Here is a 23,404-nt window from a genome sequence, read left to right as displayed (position 1 = left end):
CATAACCCAGGTCACACAGGTTTTTTTCCTATGTTATCTTACAGGATTTCTATAGTTTTGAATTTTATACTTAGGTCTGTGATCCATTATGAAGTAATTTTTGTGAAGAGTATAAGGTCCGTATCTAGATTCAGTCTTTGGCACGTGGATGTCCAGTTCTAGAACAATTTGTTGAAAAGACTCTCACAGCTCCATTGTATTGCCTTTCCTTTGTCAAGGATCAGTTGAATATATATAACTGACTTTCGAGACATAGAAATACAAGCGGTAGATCCAAATAGAGGGCTGATGCTGATTTGCCAGTCCAGTGCCCATCACCTCAATATTACCCTGTATTATTTCCACTTTGGGTATGACTGCGGATTGTATGTAACCAAGAAAAAAAAAGCAATTAAGCACCCAGATGCAAGCTAAAGGAAGCTCCTTGACATTACATTACAGGATATTCCAAATATATATATATATATTTTGCTTATTATGGTAGATATTCTGATCTACTGCCACGTCTCATTCAGGACTAAGGACTTATTCTCCAGTTGCTGGGGGGGTTGTCAGCAGAAAGTTGGCAGATAACAGTACCCTCTCAGGCTTCAGGCTGAAGAGAGCTATTTGCCCAAACTCACAACCATTTTCCAGGGCAGCCGGTACCCAGTGACTGAACAATATGGGAATACCAAAGTCCAACCCCCTGGCCCCAGTCAGGGAAAAATCTGAAGGGTCATCTCGGCCTCACAACACCTGAGGCTTTCTTTGGAAATGACTGAACCCCAGCTTAGCTTCTCCTACTGGCAAACTTTCTTCCACAGCTTCACTTCCACAGGAGTTGACCCCAAGAGCACTCCCTAATAAACCTCCAACCTGCTAATCTCTGTCAGAATCTGCTCCTCAAGAACTCAACCTGCAACAATTAGTAATTGAAGTTTGCACTGAACAACCGTCTTTACAGAGAACTAAGAACGGAGGTAATAGGGCTAAAACTCAGGGTTTGGTAACTAGGTTGTGATACAAGGTGTGGGATTGACCAAAAATGGTTCTAAATTCTCACTGCCTGAGCAGTGAGCTCCCACCCCCTTCTCCTTGTGGGAGGTGTTGTATTACCTATGTGTGGGGACCGTCATATCCCAGGGCCCCAAATTATCTAGGGTTTGAGCAGCAGGTAATCTGAGACAGCTCCTATAAATAGCTAAAACCCCAAACCAGATGGCCTAGCACAAAAGTGGTTTAATTATTCCCCTGACGAAGCTGCTGTCTCACATCTACCCTACGAAAGGCAGAACAGCAGAGAGAGCGAGTTCTCTTCACTGGAACATAGGACCTCGCCCGCCCTGTGATCTCCCACATGTCTAGCAGACACTCAAAGCTCTTCAAGCCTCTCAGAGGGTACACAGAAGGAAGAGCAGGGGCTTCTCTTCTTTCACTGACACTGGCCTCGCTTCGCTTTCCCTTTCTCCACAAGTCTGTGCCTTCACCCTGTCAGCAGGGTTGTAGAGTTTATCTTGAATCTCCATGGCTGACAAATGGAGACGTCTATGGGATCTTCTTTATACAACAAGTGTAAGCATGAAGGCATGAATTCAGCTTAGTACCAATTATGACTTTTTTGAAAGGTCAAAGTGTTTTAATGGCTACTCTGTGGATAAAAACGATCCCAGCCGTGAACACAGATCACTGAGAGAGCCAGTAGAGGGGGTGTGTTGGGGGGGGTGGGGGGGGTGGGCTGAATGTCTCCAAAGCGTGAGAGAGGATAGCCTAGTGTGAAAAGTCGCCAGGGGCTGGCCAGATCTGACTGCCCTATGTGAAGTGAAAGCACCACCTGTCTGCAGGACCCCGAGGGATTCCTCACAGTTGCCAGGACAACAGCTAGATGGTCCAGGGAGCACATATCCTAGATGGAGGAACTACACCCAAGCTCAGCTTCTTCTGGGATCATTGGCTTCCTTCTCCTAGCAGGAGAGAATGCACCTTCCTCAGGTTTCCCAAATCTTCAGGGACTAGGCAGGCAGAATTCCCAGAAAAAGCTATAATCCTGAGGCGCCTGGATGGCTCAGTCGGTTAAGCATCTGCCTTCAGCTCAGGTCATGATCCCGGCATCCTGGGATCGAGCTCCTTGCTCAGCGGGGAGTCTGCTTCTCCCTCCCTCTGCTGCTCTCCCTGTTCATGCTCTCTCTCACTCTCACTCTCACTCTCTCTCTGTCAAATAAATAAATAAAATCTTAAAAAAAAAAAAAAAGCTGTATTCCAATCCAGATAGCCTGACTCCAGATTGGCCTGATACTTTCCCACAGTCAAGGGAGCTTATATAAGGGAAGAGTAGTAAAGTAAAGTAAAGTAAAGTAAAGCATCTCACTGCTTTGTGAGATGATGGGAGGAAGTACCTTCTCTCCACTCTGACCCTGACCTCATGCATCTCCTCTTCTTCCAGGAGAAGTCATTCCTTAACCAGAACTACAGGACATTGTGTAAATCATCCCAGGCCCTGGTACAAGGAAAGCCCCAGATGGGTGCCACCTTGCCCACAAAAGATCATCTAGTATTTCTTGCAAAAAATATCTTACAAGCTTATGTATAGCTTTACCTTTTAAAACGCGTTCACGTGCATTAACTCAGTAAGACCCACATCAGCCTGATGAAGTTGGCCAGGGACATATTACATAATCCACACATTCTCAGAAATAAAAATTGGAACACAGGGTTGGATAAAGGACATTTTCCTTCCTGATATATGAAAAAAATAAGTCTTATAAATACACAGAGCTTGAATCACAGCTACTTACACATGTAATGAATTATCTTTTTAAAAAAAAGGATAAAAGTAAATGAAGCTTGTGCTACCACAGAAGATCCTGGAATTATGGTCAGCATAGGTATAGGGCATGAAATAAACCTTGCAGCTGGCTCTACAACTTTTGATAAAAGCTGTAAGGAGAGAGAGGCCAGACGTTCAGAGACTCGGACGAGAGGAGTTTGGAGAAAAGGAGCTAAAGTTGAGAGAAAGTGATTGATAGTGAAGGACAGACCAGTGTATAATTGGTATGGTTGAGGCAAGGCAGGGCGCTCCATGTAGTCTAGAAATGCAAAACAACTTCAAGAATGTTCCTCCAATATACTGCCTGATGTAGCCCCCAGGATAACGTGGCCTTAGTGGAAGAGTGAGCACTTCCTCCTCTTCAGAAATGCCTGCTTTATTTCTCCTACCCTTGAAACAGGACACCATTTCAATACAATAAGATCCATTCAATAAACACACTTATCAGAGGCCCACATGCTGCTAGATATTTGTTGGAGGCCAAATATGAATAAGCCCTAGTTTATTCTGTGAAACAGACCCATCAATAAGTCATCACGCTAGAGTAAGATGAGTAATGGAAATGGGTCTCCTACTTTTGCACTTCGAAGAGCGTGACTAACAGCTGCTGATCTGAGAATTAGCAAATATTTTGCTTTCTACACATACCTGCCATCTATTGGTGGGGGGTCCACCCCACCGAGTCAATCTTCCTACAAAATTAAGAAGGCACATGAGTTTTATTCTTCCGAAACTGTGCCTTTACCTTGTACTATAATAATGTTGTCACCAGGAAGCTACGCAGGATTGTCCCTCTGAGTTTGTTACTTTTCATAGAATTACTGGTTTTTAAATGTAGAAGGGATCCCCAGAGACTGACTACCCCAACCTCCACACTGCACAAAATCCCCTTCCCCAAAGTCCTGACAACCAGTCATATGAACAGGCAGTAGAGTTTTGTCCGCTTCCTTTGTTGGCGCTGAAGTGATTTACTTTAGCACAAACACTCCAAGCACAGTGCATTCTGGGAAGTGAGGATCCACAGGATGCATTTCTTCAGCACAAAACCGCTTCTAGAAACCCCGAAAAGCCCCCATGCCACCTCTATATGGGACATACTCATAGAGCAGATGTTTTCTAGTTTTAATTTTTGTGAACTCTCAGATGGATTAGGCTAAACATCTCTGAGCTTTATTCATAATTGCTACGGTAGGTAATTTGTGCCTGTGGTAACAGTAATTTGGAGCTGTTAATGAAAATGAAGACTAATTAAAAAAAAAAATCCTAACTCAGGCTGAAGTGAAAATATGGAGGATTCACAGGTGAACTGTATCTAAGTTTTCCTTCGCTATTCCCGAGGACAAATATTACTTTGGTTGAAATAAGAAAAAAGTGCATTTTCACACAGGCTTGTACTTTGGTTGTACATTTGTTGAACATACCTGCAGCCCTTCAATAGCCAGCTTGAGGATTGAAGGGGTCAGTTTGGAGGCTTGTTTGAAGGAAAAATTACTCCAGTCTATAATTAAAATGAAGCCGTTTATCTGAAGCTCTGGATCTTCGATAAGGACTTCCAGGGACAGCAGGATGGCACGGAGGATGTCGGTGAAGGAGTTCCTGTAGCCAAAGCAGAAAGGAGAGGCTGGGTGTGAGTAGTAGCAGGTGCTGTGTGTGTGGAGGGAAGGGTGCCTCACGCCACTGCTCCCTGAACCTGACCTGCAGGGTGACACGGGTGTCCTGTACCCAAAGTGACCACAATATATTTTCTAAACAGGAACAATGCTTCCAGAGTCACAAGATGGAAGCCTCCCTTTGATCCGACTGTATCATCACCCGAAACTTTACAGGGTATCTCTCTGTAGTGTTTCCATTGGCTTCCATACTTTGCTTCTGGCACAAAACTGAAATCCATCCCTTACTTATCTCTCTCCCTCACAGAGCTCTGTTAACTTCGAGGGCAGGGAGTGGGCCATAATCACAGCTGTGTCCTCAGCACCTAGCTCCTCAGTGGATCATTGCTCAACAAATGAGGGGAGACCTCAATCAGAGGCACTTATTTTGATTAAACCCCTTATTCCTTTCGTATGCTTAAAATCTTGCTAAAAGTATAAAAACATCCATGCGATTGATGCTATTTTTTTAGCTTCAGTTCTTGGATAGAGAAAAATAAAGCAGGAAGAATGGCTTATTTTCATTGAAGGTTTGCAGAGTGTGATTCAGGAGGGAAATGGCTTTGAGTACATCAGTAACTATGACAACAGGCAGACCTGAATATAAACGACAGTGACAGTTCTCCAGTGTTGTATGTGTTCCTCCATGTCATATATCCCTATTCATCAGATGATTTATGTGTTAAATAATTTTCAGATATGAAGAAATGATGGCATTTTCATTCTGCTAATTCTCCCAACAAATTATCTGAGCTATAAATCTAAAATCTTAGAGGATCTCTAAATTCAGTGTATTTTTTGGTAAGTAGGAAAATATAAGCTTGGATGGCAAGTAATGGCAAAATTCATTACCTCCTTCGGGTTTAATATTAAAATCAGACGGCATCTCCTCTGTGAAATAAGTGTGAAATGATCAGGTTCAGGGGCGCCTGGGTGGCTCAGTGGGTTAAGCATCTGCCTTGGGCTTAGGTCATGATCCCAGGGTCCTGGGATCGAGCCCTGCGTCGGGCTCCCTGCTCAGCAGGGAGTCTGCTTCTCCCTATCCCTCTGCCTGCTGCTTCCCCTGCTTGAGCTCTCTCTCTATCTCTCTGTCAAATAAATAAATTAAAAATCTTAAAAAAAAAAAATAAAAATAAACGATCAGATTCTCGGGCATTTCAACCTGGTTCAAACTCTAACCAATTCCAATGATTCCAGATTAGAAATCAGGAACTTTGTGATCGAACAGTAAATCAATAAGGATTTACTGAATGTCTATTATAAGCTCAGCATTGTGTTCTATACTTAAGGTTATAAAATAGTATGTTCTATTTCTATTTTCAGAGAGCCCTTGATTTAGTTGGGGTGGGCTAGGAAGTTAGCAACATGAGTTGAAAAGGATCAATAAAATCTGAGTAGTCAGGGAGGAGATTATGGAGGGATGAAAGCTTGGGATAAATCTTAAAGGATGGGTTGGATTTCGATGGATAATTGGGAGAAGGGGGAGTAAGACATTTCAGGAAAGATGAATGACAACAATTGAAAAATAAAGATGTACAGCCCATTCTGCTTCTGTACAGTTCTGTTTAGTAAAATTTTTTTCTTCATATCCAAGCTAAAATTTTCCTCCCCCAAATCTACTTAATGGGTGTAGTTTTGCTACAAAAGAAAAACCTCAGGTCTTCCCCTGTCACATAGCTTCAACTATGTAAACATGGTGATCATGATGCCCTATATAATCTCTAGATTAAAAAAATATTAGTAACTTTAACCATTTCTCATAGGAAATGGTTTTTAATACTCTTCTCATCATTACTGTTTTCTTTCAGATGTGTTTTCTTTTAACTTTAAGAGTTATCAAATTCCTGGGGTGCCTGGGTAGCTCAGTCGGTTAAGCAACTGCCTTTGGCTCAGGTCATGATCTCAGGGTCCTGGGATTGAGCCCCGCATCGGGCTCCCTGCTCGGCAGGAGGCCTGCTTCTCCCTCTCCCACTCCCCCTGTTTGTGTTCCCTCTCTCGCTGTCTCTCTCTCTCTGTCAAATACATAAATAAAATCTTTAAAAAAAAAAGAGAGAGATATCAAATTCCTATTAATGTATGATAGGTTTTCATTAGGATTTTGTTTTTGTTTTTGCATCCACATCAAACATAAAGACCAAAGTCTTTTTCAGACATACAGCTTTGTATTGGGAAGAAACATTAAGTGGAGCATGAGACTAAAGATAATGAAAACATGGAAAGGCCTAATAGTAAACTGGAAATGACCATTAGGGAATTAGAACGTCTGACCATAGATAAGCTTTCTTAGGAAGAGCAAACACATGGAGAAAATCAGGACTAAAAGGCTAAGCCCTAGGTAGAGCTTATTTATAGTATTGAGTCAAAGGAAGAAGAAAGAAATAAAAGATAAGAGGATCAAGATAGTATTAGGTTAAAAAAAGAGAAAGTGTTTCAAGAAATAAGGGTATGATAGATTGCAAATGTTACTACTTGTTCTTTTGCCTTTGGACGTTGCCATGGTAAAAACATGCTACAGCTAGCATGCTGGACTGAAGAGAAGGTTGAGGAACACAAATCACTGACTCCCCAGCCAGCTAGCAGATCTTCATGAGAAGCAGAGCCACCCTGCTGAAGTAAGGCTAGATAAACTCAAGCTGTCTCACAGATGCATGAGCAATAATAAATGATTATTTTTTTAAGCCACTGAGTTTGAGGATGATTTTTTACACAGCAATAGCTATCCAATATCAGAGGGTAAGTTAACCAAGTCAATGCAACAGCATAAATTAGAACTAGCACCTCTTCTCATCACTTATCCACTTGTAACACTCCCAAGAAAAGATATGGAACTCTGTCTAGAAATGTGGAAAACATTTTATGTATTTTCAACACCAAAACCTTACGGCAAGATAGGCATTGTCAGTGAATGAAGTTATTATATTCATGGGATGATCTCAGGAGAAAAGTGAAAGGATTCTGGACTTCATTATAGTTTCCAAATGTTCAAATGCTTCACTTTTCCAGAGGAACTGGATGAGCAGGAAAAAGTTGAATGGAATGTGTTTCAAGTCATCAGCTTTAACCCCTGTTGAAGAGTGCAATCTCATCTCATACCTTAGTTATGATCATTATCTTGAATTCCTTACTTCCTGGCTTCCTCATATGGATATCCTCATCTTTTTCCTCATTCCTCCCTACAACACTTTTGGCTTGTGAAATCCTCCCAGGTTTTTACAATTTAAAAATACCTCTCAGACCAAATATTTTATGCACATACTCTGCCCTCAAGGAGGTTGGAGCATAAATCCCCACTCCTTAAGTGTGAGTTGAGCATAGTGACTTCCAAAGACTACAGGATGGAAAGGGAAAAAAAGTAAGTTTACCCTGGAAAAAACTGACAAACAGTACCTCAGGCAGGTGATTTGGGCCAACATCAACAGAGATAACTTGTGTTGATAGTATCGTCCCTTGATAGGGTAATGAAAATGGCACTTTACCTCTATGATCTTCCTCCCAAAAGAACATAACCCCAGATTAATCAAGAGGAAAACATTAGACAGATTTCAGTTGAGGAACATTCTATGAAATGCCTGACCAACATGCCTCAAAATTGTCAAATTCATTAAAAAGCAAGGAAAGTCTGAGAAACTGCGACAGACAAGAGGAGCCTAAGAAGACATGAAGATTAAATGTAATGTGGTATCTTGTGGGATCCTGGGACAAAAGAAAGATATCAGGTAGAAACTAAGGAAACCTGAATAAATTATGGACTTAGTAAATTAAAATGTATCAATATTGGTTTATTAGTTGTAATAAATACACTATACTAATATAAGATGTTAATAATGGGGGAACTGGATGCAGGGTATAGGATAGCCCTCTGTGCTATCTTCATAATAATTATGTAAATCTAAAATTGCTCTAAATAAAAAAGTTTTTTTAAGTGCTTACTAGAGTTTGTAATCTGTCGTGCTAAGTTTCCATGAATCTTCTATCAAGGTTTCTAAGTAAACCAAAATGGTCATGAACAATTCAGCTATTATAAGTAAATTATAGAAATGAGAGCAGAAGAAGACATTTCCAGAATTTGTTCATTCTACTAACTTATTTAGATTTTTACGTTGTTTAATAACTCACAGAAAAAAATTTATTTTCTGTATTGTCTACAATTACAATTCCATCAGAGTATTTTATCACTTGTATCAAAAGGAAAAGATGAAAAATGGACATTTAGAGTTTTTGACACTTTCTCTATAATTTGCATAGCATTTATATAGTCAGTTATGGACTGTATCAGTTTTTGATTGATAATTAAAAGCACAAATGTGATAATATATATGAAAGCACTATATGAACTACAAATTGCCAACAAAATGTAAATAACTGTATTATTCAACAGTTAGTAGAAAACTTCAACTTCCCCCCCCCCCCCCCCCCCACAAAGGATAATACATTTAAATTCATTAGGGCTTATTCATGGTTTATCTAAGAGTTTTCATCATTATACTGTGAGCACTTAGAGATTATAAATAGTGGCTCATTTTTAGGTTCTATTGTTTTTATGAGCGGAGCACCCAATATTGTTACCTGAGGCTTAAAAATTTAGCAACAGCATAACATAAATGAGATGCAAAATAGTGGAAAATAGTAAGCCCTTTACCAATGAGAAGATATTTGAGCTTCAAGAAGTGACTCCTTTGTGCTTTAAATTTTTAGTAAAGATTCTAGAACCTAGATCCTAGACTCCTATAAGAAAAAAAGATGTGATATGTGATCAGATAACCATGTAGAGATACGATGGGGTTGCCAGTGAAACTGTTTCTTAAAAGGAGCAGTGAGAAGCCTCTTAATCACTCTGAAGTCACAGTGCATATTCTTATTCTAATTTTTCTGCTGCAGCAAGAAGTCTTTTAATATTAGCAGTTAAAGCTTTTAGGCCGGCTCTATCTCAAAACCTCTTAACTTCATGCTCAATATCATCAAGTGTTTACAGTTTTTTTCTTGGCAATTTTTAAAAGTCCTCCTTAAGCCACAAAATGCTTTTGCAAGTAGTTTGCTGCCAAATATCTATGTTTTATTCACAGATGCAGAAACATTGCATCTGAGTACACTTCTTTATCTCTTCATCCCATTGAAGATTCTTTCAAAGCTAATTATTAAAATAATCATGGCATGGTTCTCATAGTTACCGACTATGCTTTGCCCCTTATCTGATAATGATGTCAGGTCAAGGTGGAGAGGAACATGTGCTTCCTCTGTAACTCCTCTGATGCGTTTTGGCCTCTGGACAGGGGAAGAACCCTATTTTGGTAAAGCGGCAAAAGGGCTTGTACTCCAGGGCTTGACAGCCTGGCTCCGCCCCCCCACCAAATAGGCACCACTCATAGAAGCCTGAAGTTCAGTAAAGGCTAATTTTCTGCTCCTCCCTGTAGAGGGTTGTTGTGAGAATTATGCAAAATGATGTGTGAAGAAGCTTTGTGAATTGGAAAGCACATCCCAACAGGAGGCAGTATTCATACTTGCATGAATTATAAAGATAACCTTCTTGGTCGCACTGCTTGCATGGTGGTGATGGTAGCGGGACATTAAATGTACAAAATTCATTTATGTTCTATCCAGGGGAACCTATTTTCTCCTCTTCTAGGGCTGAGGGTTTTCAAAATATGGTCTGAGATGGGAATTCTGGTGATATATTTTCCTAAATGGGTTCTAATAATTCCCTTATGAATCAAGGTTTAGCTGGACAGTCTCTGTGTGTCATTGTGCATTGAAACAAATGAATCCGTATTTCTCCATGTGGTAATCAAGGAAAAGTAAGAAAAAACAACTGTGTTTTGAAACTATTAGTTGCAAGGAAGATGCTAACAAAAATGGTTAACTTTGGGCACCTGGGTGGCTCAGTCAGTTAAGAATCTGCCTTCTGCTCAGGTCATGATCCCAGGGTCCTGGGATGAAGCTCCCCATTGGGATCCCTGCCCAGTGGGGAGTTTGCTTCACCCTCTTCCTCTGCCCCTCCCCCTTGCTTGTCTTCTCACTCTCTCAAAACAAATAAATAAAATCTTTTAAAAAAATGTTTAACTTTGCTGTAGTAGACTTAATATTTGCAAGAGCTTAATATTACATTTATTTTCCTGAATGTTATCTAGAAAGTAAATTAGACAATTACTTTTCTCAGCAGGGATGATCACCCAGAGAACAGTGGCCTGGATTTAATTCTGCCTTACATGACTTGATGAGATTCATCCTTTCAAGAGTAGAGAGAAAGGGAGAAAGGGAAAAAGAGATCAGGGAAGAAAGGAGAAAGAAAGAATGAATGAAAAAGGAAAGAGAGAACACCTTGCAATTAATTTTTTATCTCTATTAATTTCATCCTATTCCTGTCAGGGAAGAAAACTTTTGGATTTGTGTTAACATAAGAATACAATTCCTTGTAACACCAGAATAATGAGTTGTCTCTTGGTTTATTATTAGTAGTAATATGGGAATATCTGGTTCTCAAAGCCTCAGCATCAGATAAAAGGAATAATGTACTCAATACCATTCAAACGTAACATATGAGGCCCAGTTCCTGTGTGGAGTTTTAGATAAGGGGCAAGCTACAGCAAATCATCTGCTTTCTGAATTTTTAGTTCAGTTCAGGTCACAGACTCTCAACTTAAATGGAATGTATCTTATAAAAACAAGTACAGTCATTTCTAATGTTTGTCTATCTCTACAAGTATGACAACAATATATGGAAAGAGTATGGGGCACTCATCCTTGGCTCAAATCCACCTCCTACCCAATCATTTGCTTATAGAGGACAGAACACAAAAGGGTAATGATCTTGTCTAAGAACAGGGCCCTTATTTAGAACTAGTATAGAGAAAATAAAGATGAAAATGGTGAAATCAGTGTTTTGTCACTCAAGGAAAACTGGAAGATAAGAGGTTATACTTCTGTAGGCCAATCCTGACAGGCCTATCCATCTCCCGATACATACACAAGAATGTAAAGTTTTCATACCCACCATTCAAAATGACATTGAAACTAAAGCTCTCAAATTCCAATTTGCTAGTGTTCTTCCTTGTTTGTTTCTGTAGCAAAGAAGATTATAAATCGTGTGTGTGTGTGTGTGTGTGTGTACACATACAATAACTCAAAATTTAGAGTTAATTCCCCTAGAAGTTGTCTTCCATCCCATTCAGTTATTTTTTGCTTAAATGAAGAAATGATTTGAATAGATAAAACCTATATTTTCATTGCATTTGATCCAAGTGCTTCTAAATTCTCCCCAAAATTGAAGAGAACGAATTTAAGACCACATGCAACTATCTGCTCACTTAAATAGACAGTGCAATTTCTTTTTTTTTTTAAGATTTTATTTATATATTTGAGAGGGAGAGGGAGGAACAGAGAGAGACAGAGTCTTAAGCAGACTCTGAGCTCAGTGCTGAGCACAGAGCCTGACATAGGGCTCGATCTCACGACCCTGAGATTATGATCTGAGCTGAAATCAAGAGTTGGATGCTTAACTGGCTGAGCCACCCAGGCACCCCCAGTTAAAGCAATGCAAATTTTTATCATTCAATTTCTTCTTTTAAATTTTTTGGAGTACCTGGAACTGGATAAGGAGTAAAGAGGCATTTATTCAAAGATTTAACGAAGTTCTACTTTATGGGAAACACATAAGATAAAAGGATTTTTTTCCCTTTTCTGCTAGTAGATGGAAGCTGGTAGGGGATATTTAAAAATATGTATAGGTGGGAGGGCACCTGGGTGGCTCACTCGTTAAGCATCTGCCTTTGGCTCAGGTCATGATCCTAGGGTCCTGGGATCGAACCCCTCTTCAGGCTCCCTGCTCTGTGGAAAGCCTGCTTCTCCCTCTGCCCACTCCCCCTGCTTGTGTTCCCTCTCTGGCTGTCTTTCTCTCTGTCAAATAAATAAAAATCTTAAAAAAAAATATGTATAGGGGAGGCATATGAAGCATAATCATTAAAAGCAATAAGATTTGGAGTTAGGCAGACTCTGATTCAAATCCTGGCTGTTCTATGTGAGCTTAGTAAGTTATTTATCTCTCTGTGGTTTAATTTTCTCATCTGCAGAAGGAGGATCACAGCACTTACCCCACTGGTAATGGTAAAGTAAGATAACATACAAAAAAGCCACTGCAGAGCAACTGGCTTATGACAATCCATAGAAGGTGCTAATGGTCACGATGGTTTTCATTATTACGTAAGTGAGTATCATATCAGGTAGAAAGTAATAGGGGTTGCAAAGTGATTGAGGATAATGAGAAAGAGAGATCACTTATGGCTGGGGAGGTTTGGGACATCGTCGACCGTGCTGTGAAGGATGGGAAGGTTTGGACACTGGACATAGAAGGGAAAGGGGGGAAGGAGCCATATAAACAATAGTAAGATTTGAAAGCACAGAGACTACGTATTGGGAGCAACGGCATGTTTGCCTATGCCATGGAACAAAGTGAAAAGAATGCAGAGATATGGTCATAAGTGGGGTTGTGACTTGTCTTCATTCTGCTTGATGGGAGAACCACTGAGTGTTTAGGCAGAGGGGGGAGGCAGTAGCAGTTATGCTTTAGGAAGATTTGGACTGACATCTGGGAGATTGGAATCACACGGCCCAATTAGGAGGAGGTGACTACAAGACATTAGGTAAGAGCTGAACGGTATTGACAGAGATGTGAGAAGAACTATGGATGACAGAACCCAGGACTTAGTTACAGATTAGATGGAGGTGTCAAGAGAGGAAGGACAGAGCTACTAATTAAGACAAAAGGAACTCTGTCAAGTAAGAAGCGAGTCAGAGACGCTGTAGTTGTATCTTACAAAGGATCTTACGTAGTAAGAATCAGCACCCAGGACAACGACACACAGTGTTGATGTTAGTATTAATGTGATTTGACATCAGGGCTGTCAAGAGGGTGCCTAGAAGTGCATGGTCGTGTGGGGTCTGTATTCCTGCCACACAAGTGATGAAATCCCTCCTTAAATTGATGCCATATCTGCAGGCAAGAATATCTCCTGTCCTATTCATAAGAGACCACTTGCCTCTGTAGCCTAGACTATGAGCTTCACCAGAGCTGGGAACATATTATTTGTCTTTGAATCCCTGGCAATCACCAGTACCTGCACATACTGGATACTCAACAAATCATGCTTAGTGAAGAAAAAAAGGCAGGTGTGCTAAACAAACCTATTGGATGCTCTGAAACAGTGAAAATGGACAAAACTCACTTTGGGAGCACCAGTGGGTAAATTTTCCTCCTCTTCAATGTCCCTTATGCTCATTGCTAAGGGTAGCAGTGTCAGATGTGTGCCCTTAAGCACCTTTGCCATTATGGCTCATATTTATAGAATAATGTGCTACTGAGCACCATGTATCCAAGAGGAGGAAAGGAAACTAGGCTTGAAGATTTGATTTTGGCTTAGGAAAGAGCCATGCATGCATTCACATAAAGTTAGTAACGTCATTAATTAAGACTAAGAAAATGACAGTCTAGAAGAGTTAATAATAAATGCTAGATGGGAATGTTTCTATATAGGAAGTCTGGTATATCATGAGATTCTTAGCCCGCTGGGAAAGAACTGGTCCCTACATAACACCTTAAGACAGCCTGAAATGCAAGTGAGGAAAGGGTTTATTTCATCCAGCTCTCTAGATGGGGATTGATCCAAGGTCTATAGGGAGCCACAGAAGAAGAATTCAAAACCACTCCAATGGAAGTGAGTTATGAGCATTCCATCCATTACTAAATGACTATGAAAAATTAATTTCATGCTTGTCTATTCTGGTAACTCCCCTGGCTGAGGAGCTTCAGGAAAGTAAAAACTAGGAAGAGTCTCAAGAATGCAAATTAGTACCTAATATTAAATACTAGGCACAGAGCTAAGATCATATCAGCCTAACTGAGGTCACAGACAGCAAGATCTCCCTTGAAGTGAGCAAATTAATGTGGATGGTCACATTACTCTTACTTCCAATGGAATTCAAGTGACATTTGTAGGGGTTCATAGTGACGTACTAGTCACTACTTGAAATTAGAATATTCTTTCCCATAGTCTGTCTGGCTCTTATAACAATAGCATTACTTTTGGGATAAGAAATTGGACAGTAAGATGAGGAGGTATCTTAGGAAAACATCCATCCCATAATACTACATTGCTTTGAATGATTTTACCTCCTGAGCATCTCCGCTTTGGTGATATGCTGCTGTCACTCTTGCAATCAAGAGGTTCCTTTCCAAAATCATAAACCCTGATAATAGTGTGCAAGGCAACTTGGATTAAATAGTACATTAGAAAAACAACTCTATAGATGTTGCATTTTATGGAAAGCACACCTGTGACTTCAGTTGGAAGTATGCAGTATCTCATAATTTTAATTAATGCAGAAAATTGCCTACTCCAATGAAAACTCCAAATCTCTGTGCTTAATAAAGAGGTTAACAATATCTTAAAACTGAGAATTCCCAAGGCTCTAAAATTAGTTGTCTGTAACTACGAGTCTCAACCCTGAAAAATATGGATAATTCACATCAGAAGATTTAATAGGGACTGATTGAATTTAGAGAGTCTGCAATCTGAGAGTCTGCAATCTGATTGAAGTTTTCAAAGTTGGTTTATCCTTCCCCCTTTTTAAAATTCTAGCCTCCTTAATCATAAGCTACTGAAACAGCAGCAAGCAATCAAATTCATGAAAGATTAAAAGGAGAGAGCCACAGGAAATCATTATGTAACAGAAAGGAAAATCTTATTTTCAGAGATAGTGTATTTTTATATATTTATTATCTACCCTGACAGAAATGCAACTTATTGGCTGATTTTCAGGTAGACATTCTTCTACCTGGCTACCAACCTTCAACTATTTTATCTTCCTTAAGACACTTTAAGGTTATTGGGTTCTTGGAGAAAGAAGGATATAAGATTGCTTTGCCTTCATAGCTTCAAGGCCCAGAGAGACCCTCAACACTGTCTACACTTTTCTGAGTTTGAGCACAGTAAGGCAAGCCCAATGGGAAGAATTTTGGGTCTTGATCAACTCCCATAATGCTTAGTGATGGTTCACAAATCACAATAATGATAAGAGGATTGAGCATGCTTCTGAAACCAGGATAAATATATTCCCATGGCCCAGAGAGAAAAAGCTTTTTGCAAATCCCACCTATACTTCTTCCACAGCTGGACATGTGCTTAACTTCAGCAGGAAAAAAAAAAAATCCCCTTTGGAGGTTTCAGATGAAAGCTGCAGCCTGGAGTCCTGTGACTATAATAGTTAATTGGCAGGACCAGACGTGTCAAAATAGAGATGTGGGAGTTTCTAGAATTCTCCTAGAAGAAGATCCACATGCACACCCACCCGGCCCCACCCAGCCCAAATCAGGCAGGTCATGGACACTAAAGAATGGTATGCCCTCTCCCTACACTCTATAAACCAGTGGGCTGGGAGCTCCAATGGACCCACTTCTGAGGCTCAGCCAGAACCCCTTATTTTCACCCTACATAATTCTAGAAATCAGAAGCAAAACAAAAGGTAACATTTAATATGTTTATAAAAGAATAAACATAAGCTCATGATAGCTGATTTAACAATACAATACAAAATAAAACAAAGAAAGAAACCTCCAAAGAACTGGTTGACTTCTCCTACCTGAGGGAGAGTGTGCCTGGAGCTGATTTTGCCCTTCAAGGTGACTTTATGCATGGAAGCTCTGGGGAATTATTTTATGGAGGTGGTTAAAGACAACATTCGTTTCTTTTACTTAATTACATCACAGATTATCACTTGGCAATTCTCTAAGCAATTAAAGCCAGTGGTTATTATATTATTGCTGCCACTTAGTAGCAACACCACAGGAGATACTGTAAAACATCAACATACATTTATCTTCAGCATAGGTCCAAAATATCCTACTCTGAATAGCAGAACAGAATTTGGAAAATGCGTTACATATGCATGTAGACACATAACTTGTGTATTTAAATATTCACACAAAGAGAAAATACAACATTTTAGGACTTGGGATTTTGCTTCTCCTTGTTGTAGGAGGATTTCAGTGCCTAAATTTAGTCTAAGAAAATCTCAGAGATTGTAAGGGATCACTTAGAAAGATCAGCAGTTTAATTTCCAAGAGGAAAAAATTTTAATGGTCAGGCTCTGGAAACTTCTATTTCAAGTTTTCCCCTCTCCTTTAAACCTTGCCTGCTATAAATTGATGGGTTATTATCCATCCCTTTTCTATTAACCAAGGGACAAGGAGGGTTTTCCTCGTTCTGGTTCATACAGAATATTCCCAGAAGAAGGTGCTGGAACTTCCTGTCTCCTTGACCCACATTCAGGAATTGGGGGTGGTAGTTATGCAGCTACATAATTCTCTGGATCCTGAGGCAACCTGTAAGTATTGCAAGTAATTGCTGACTGCAGCAAGCCAGAGTACTTGGGGAAGTACTTGGAGGGAGAGTAGATTGAGGGAGGTTGATTCTTCCAGAATGGATTTACGATTCAAACAGAATACGGCAACTGACATCTAGCAGGAATCTTTGTGATTACATGGTGATCCCCAACTGAAAGTAGGACCACTTCCTTTCCATTTGGGGGACATCTGGTAATGTGTGTATGGGAGGGGTGGATGGTTTCCACAGTATTTGGACACTGCTACCAGCATTTACTGGACAGAGGCCAATAATGCTAAAAATCCTGCAATGTGTAGTACAGTCCCAGAATAAGATCCCATCCCAAATGCTTGCAATTTTTTTTTAATCTTAAATAATGAAGTTCAGATCCAGAGAATCTCAGTGAAACCACATCAGCAGTTAGCTGCACAGCAGCAACAAGGTTCCTGACTCCTGGGTCCAGTGTGCCTGCAATATCTCTGAGACTCGCAGAACAAAGGAAGAAATACTAACTCAAATGGGAGGCTGGGCAACACAGCAAGAATATTTCTTGCTGTTTCTCTATTCTATTTTCTTCCTCTGTGCCTAGACTATTCTTTCCTTCCCTTCACCAGGCCAACTCTTTCTTCATTCTTTAAGTCCTGAGTCAGATGTCATTTTCTTAGGGAGACTTCCCTACCACAGGAAGTAGCAGATTATAAACGAGGACTCCCACCTTGAACAAACTTCAGTCAGGCTCTTCTGAACTCTTTTCAACCAGGCCTCGTGCTTGGTACACATCATTGGCCTACAGAGTCCAATGTTAGTAAATAACCCTGCTAAGCCAGTTTATTGAGAATCTCTCCAGCCTTGATATCTAATCAAATTCCTCTCTGCACCACCCATCCTGGACACCTAACCAAGTTCCTCTTAGGAGTGTTCCATCCACTCCCTCACCATGCCTGTCAGCTGTAAATGTCTACTTGTCCCTGTTGTGTTTAGAGTTCAAACTCTCTCTCTTCTATTGCAATAGTCTTGAATAAAGTCTTACTTGTTATTGTTAAGTTCCAGTGAATAATCTTTCTCTTATAGTAGTAATAAATATATTTCAAATAGATGAATTCCTGAGATGAGCTGTCTAGATAGGTGTCCCCACATGGGAAAGAAGCCTGGTGGATGAGGTAAAGGAATCCAGGGTGACTGCAATGAAGACTGGGCAGTTCCTTTAATAATCTGACCCTGCGGAGCTCTCCCCTGCTCCTGGTCCCAGGGATTGGTCCTGGGGAAGACTATCCCATCCATTTGTGCAATGAGCTTTCTGCTCAGCCAGGGAAGCCCATTATGCCAACCTATGGGATAGGAAAATGTAGAACACTTTGAAGCTTGGAGAATATCCTTTGGGGTATTCAATTTACAAAAGAGACAATCTGGTAGCTGGGGGTTACATGCATGAAATTATAGGATACTACCAAGTAGAACAGACGCTTTTGGTTATTACTCCATACTGAACAGACACATTCATTTCTATTGATTTATGCATTCTTCACGGACACATTTGTCATTATTGAAAACTGAAGAAATGTGCTAGGAAAGTCAACTCTAGTATTTATTACTTATTATTTAAGCAAGCAGCCACAAATTCTTCAAGAATCAGTGGGAGAACCTCTGTTTGTTAGTCTACCCCAGACACTATGCAGTAACAGCTCACATATTCTTTAATTAGCCTAACGTGAAGTTGTTGAGAAGAAAAAGTCTTACTTTCTTTTCCCCCCAAGCTAATCTTGAAACTTAACAAAACAGAAACTTCTCAATTTCTATGACTCTGGTAACTTGGACAGAGTCATCTCAGAGTGGCACAGAACTTACTAGTTTACAGGCCAAAGACACAGTTTTGGTCCAGCCGATTTTCATTTTGGTTAATCTCAGAAGAAAGGAATGGAGCTGCCATTTAAGGATCACCTAGTGTGTACCAGCTGCCACATGCCATATGCCACAATTGCACATACACCATCTAGTACCCTCACGATAATCCTGTAAGTTGCAGAAACCATGGCTTGATGAGGTCACTGATAGCCATGCAGCAAAGTGAGGAGCAGAGATTAGAACCCAGGTGTCCAATAGCAGAGTTCACGGTCAGTTCTCAAGGAGTCATGAGCAGGGTATGTGGATCTGACTCCAATACTCCCTTCAAAAATAGGTTTTGACACCCAAACTCTCTTCATATATAAGGTAAAGAGAAAAGCCTGTTTGTAGCGGCCTGAAGCTGGCCCCCAAGCCCCAACTTCTCCAGATCCCCACTTGTCCCTGTCATATTTGGAGTTGGGTTCAAATTCTCTCTCCTGTCCTTCCCACTCTGCAATGGAAACTTCAAAGGATTGAGAGCTGTTTTCATTCTGTGATTGACTGACAGATGATTCTGCTTTAAATGCATGCACTCAAAATGCTTGTTCAACCAGGTTTTTAAAAATTTTGTCTCTGAGTGTGGGATGCTTCCCACAGGTAAAGGATTTCCAGGGTAGGGATGGAGAAAGAAGGTTTCCAGTATCACCTACACCCCAAATAAAACTGTATATTTTTTTAAAAGGTGATTACAAAGCATCTGCTCTCCATTCCCACACAGCAACTAGGAAGGCCTGTTAAAGCAGTGAGAAACTTGCTCTTTCTATCTGAAAACCATGATTAAGTGGTCCCTTTCTGGACTTGTCCTCCAGATCTCAACACACAGTTCCCTGCCCACCCCTGTACAAGTCTGCTCCTTCCCCAACTCCCTCCCAGCCTGCCTAGAATGGCTTTCCAGAGTTGTAAGTGATTTTGAGGGCTGAGATGTGTATCATCTTCAGTGCTCATAACAGGGCAGTGCTCATAACTAGTACTAGGCAAGCTAAAAGAATAAGGGAGGTTCAGATTCAGCTCTAGAGATAGGGTACAACAGCTCACAACCCAAATGCCTATAATGTCCAAGCAGGACTTGTGAATGAAAGAAGAAGGGTGGGGGACGCAGACCCATTGGCCACGTTGTGACGATGGGGAAACCACCAGTTGACATGAAGAACAGCTAGAAATTGAGATTTCTAATGTGAATCTCTCAATGTTTAAACATTGACAAACAGGTCTGCCTCTACCATTAGTGAAGCCTGGGATAAGAGTAAAAATGGAGGTCCGTATACCCTATGTCTAAATATTTAAAGGTTAGAAACCAAGTCAACAAATTGTTGGGGCGCCTGGATGGCTCAGTAAGTTAAGTGTCTGCCTTCAGCTCAGGTCATGATCTCAGGGTCCTGGGATCAGCTGGCAGGTGTCAGGCTCCCTGCTTAGCAGAGAGTCTGCTTCTCTCACTCCCTCTGCCTCTCCAACCCCCACCCCCCACCCCTGCTCATGCTCTCTCTCTCTCAAATAAATAAATAAAATCTTAAAAAAAAAAAATAAACCAAGACAACAAATTGTCAAATAAAATATGTTGCCCCTACTCTAACAATGACCTGGAAGGCCAGGTTCTAATTAGAATTCTTGGGATCTTTAGAATTCCATGCCCAATTGTAGTACCACTGAGAAAGCCAGCTCCAGTGCCTGAGTATACCCACTCTCTGCTTTTTTCACCCTTGGATCCATCTGATGTAGGTGGGGCCTTGCATGCGAAGAGATGGACAGCCCAGTTCCTATACCTAAGCTCTGGCCATATTCTCTACAGTCAGTGTCTCTTGGTTATGTCTTAGGCCTGGAGGTGCACATTTGCACACTCTGGGGGGAAGCCAAATCTGGAGAAGATATTCGCACAGACCTTGGAAGTGGGTTTGGGACCATTTGGGCTAGGAGCTCTGGGCTGCTGGATTCCAGAGCACAGTCTAGAAGGAGAGGGTATAGACTCCAGTTGGGCACTTCTTCTGGCCCTACAGACTTCTGACCCTCTTAGAAAGGAGCACAGCTTTAGGAAAGGAGGAATTTCCTCTAAAATGTGAGATCTAGACCAGGAGCCCTTTTCTGCCAAGTTCTAAGGACAGTACTATGGCCAGATTATTAAAAAATATGAAGAACACTGAGTGGACCATGCAAACACTTGTGAACAACCAGTTTTACTACTGGTCTAGACAAAACATTGAGTTGTAAACAAGGAAACCAGGCTTTGCCATAGGCGAAGTGTATATACTTAAATAAATTCTGTAACTTCTGCGAGACTCAAGTTGACCCTAGTAAAATGAAATGCCTTTTACAATGGATCCAGAGCTCTTATATCTAAATTGACTATAGAAGTCTTTTCTAGCATCATTAAACAGAGATACATCTTTATATTTATATTATAGAGATAAGCAATCTCTTCCTCTTCAATTTTTTAACAGATGCCAACTTTACAGGGTCTATAAACTTGGTCATATGCCACAGACATAATAAAGTTACAAGAACTTAATATTCTTTCTAGTGTGGTTGGTAACTTAGTCCTTTAAATGATGAGTACTTGATTTTAAAATAATAGTTATAATAAACCATTATCAGCAAATGAAAATTTTTCTTAAAGCAAAGTTTAAGAGCCATTTCCTTTGTATCAACAAGATAACTTTGAGCAAAAAGAAAACTGTTTAAAAATATGCTTATAATAAAGACTGTAAATAAGGACTTAAACTTTTAAATAATAATAATAATAATAATACTATAAATTTCCAAGGCTGCTTGAGAAAATACTTAGATAACATACACATAACTTTAACAAAAAGCCAATATATTAGAATAGCCAAAATCTGGAATACCAGCACCACTAAATTCTGGTGAGGTTGTGGAACAGCAGGAACTCTCACTCATTGCTGTTGGGAATGCAAAATGCTATAGCCACTTTGGAAGACAGTTTGGTGGTCTCTTTCTTTTTTTCTTTTTTTTTTAAGATTTTATTTATTTATTTGAGAGAGAGAGAGAGACAGAGATAGCGAGCGGGAAGGAGAGGGAGAAGCATGTGGGACTCAGTCCCAGGGCCCTGGGATCATGACCTGAGCCGAAGGCAGATGCTTAACCGACTGAGCCACCCAGGCACCCTGGTGGTCTCTTTCAAAACTAAACGCACTCTTATCATATGATCCAGCAATCATGCTCCTTAGTGTTTGCCCAAAGGAGTTGAAAACTTATGAAATCTACACACAGATGTGGAAAGCAGCTTCATTTATAATTGCCAAAACTTGGAAGCAGCCAAGATGCCCTTCAATAGATGAACGGCTAAATAAACTGTTGTACTTCAAAACAATGGGATGTTTCACTTATTTTTATGTGGGAAAGAAGCCAATCTGAAGAAGCCAAATAGTGTATGATTCCAACTATATGACATTCTGAAAAAGGGAAAACTATGGAAACAATAAAAAGATAAGTGGCTGCTAGCAGCTGGGTATTGGGAGAGAGGAGAATAGGTGGAGCACAGAGGATTTTTAGGGCAGTGAAAATACTCTTTATGATAGCGAGGTCATGACAGATGCAGGTCATTATGCATTTTTTCAAACCCACAGAATGTACAAGAGTGAACTGTAATATAAACTGTGGACTTTGAGTAATTAGGATGTGTCAATGACCTTTCATCAATTGTGACAAAAGTACCTCTCTGGTGGGGGACGTTAATAATTGGAGAAACTCTTCATGTGAGGGGACAGGGAGTATATGGGAAATCTTTGTACTTTCTTCTCAATTTTGCTGTGAACCTAAAACTACTCTAAAAATTGTTTAAAAAAATCAAAATGTGTACTTTATTAAGAACAACTACAAAAGAAAAAGGCTTCTTAAGGTCTTCTATTTGTCATGATGAACAACTTAAAATCCATGTGTCTGATGTACCTCATAGATTTTTGATCACTTCTGTTCTTCCTCCAATAATCTACCTGGGCAGCCTCTCTCCTGAGGATACTCAGACCTTAATGTTGGAGATGAGTTCTCAGTTCTCTGCTCTCAAAGCTGGGCTTTGCATTAAAAGTAAACACTCCTGCCAGCAGAAATCTTCATAATCATGTTCAGCTTTATATCTTAGAATAGAAAAGATGGTGTCATGTCTGGAATTCTGATCAAACTTGAGACTTATCCTTGGAGAAGACGTACTGGTCAGACAGCTCAGAGTGATTTGAGCAAATTATATAGACCTTGGACTTACAGGCCTTGGAAAGGGTATAAAAGAAAGTACAAAATGATGAAATATGGATACTGGAAAGGCTAAAGAGGCTTGCTGACAGTATACATAACTGCACATAGTATACAATATAATTGTATATTGATTGGACTTGATGGAAATGACTGCCTTAGGAAAGTAGATAAATGAGGGGCAAAGAACATTTTTCAAATGTTTAAGAGAAGTCTTTCTCTTCCTCCTCTCTTTATTGGGTCTAGAAAAAAAAAGAAAGTTCTTAGATTATTGTCTGAAAGATTCAGGATGGAAGAAAAATGTGCTGGCAGTGACGATTGCTCACAATGTGAACAGATTACTGAGAGATTTAGAATCAACTTCTGGTGACCTTAAGACATTACAGAATTTTGGAGCTGTTCCAAAGCCTTCATCATTATACATGAGAAAAAAATGATGCCCAGAGGATACAGCTAATAAATATCAGAGCCAAGATTTGAACTTTGGTGTCTGAATATCA

At 40.2% G+C, this 23,404-nt stretch overlaps 1 protein-coding gene across 1 annotated transcript in view; it reads right to left on the bottom strand.

Annotated features, from left to right (window-relative positions):
• Window positions 1-23,404, bottom strand: part of CLVS1 (clavesin 1) — a 176,769-nt gene that overhangs the window by 86,013 nt on the left and 67,352 nt on the right. The window contains exon 3 of the mRNA XM_032421680.1: window positions 4,228-4,402. Coding sequence (XP_032277571.1) covers window positions 4,228-4,402 — 175 coding nt within the window. The remainder of the gene's footprint in view (window positions 1-4,227; window positions 4,403-23,404) is intronic.

This window comes from Phoca vitulina, unplaced genomic scaffold (genome assembly GCF_004348235.1).
Source record: "Phoca vitulina isolate PV1807 unplaced genomic scaffold, GSC_HSeal_1.0 scaffold25, whole genome shotgun sequence".
Classification (NCBI taxonomy): domain Eukaryota; kingdom Metazoa; phylum Chordata; class Mammalia; order Carnivora; family Phocidae; genus Phoca; species Phoca vitulina.
This window is presented reverse-complemented; position numbering and strand designations above follow the sequence as displayed.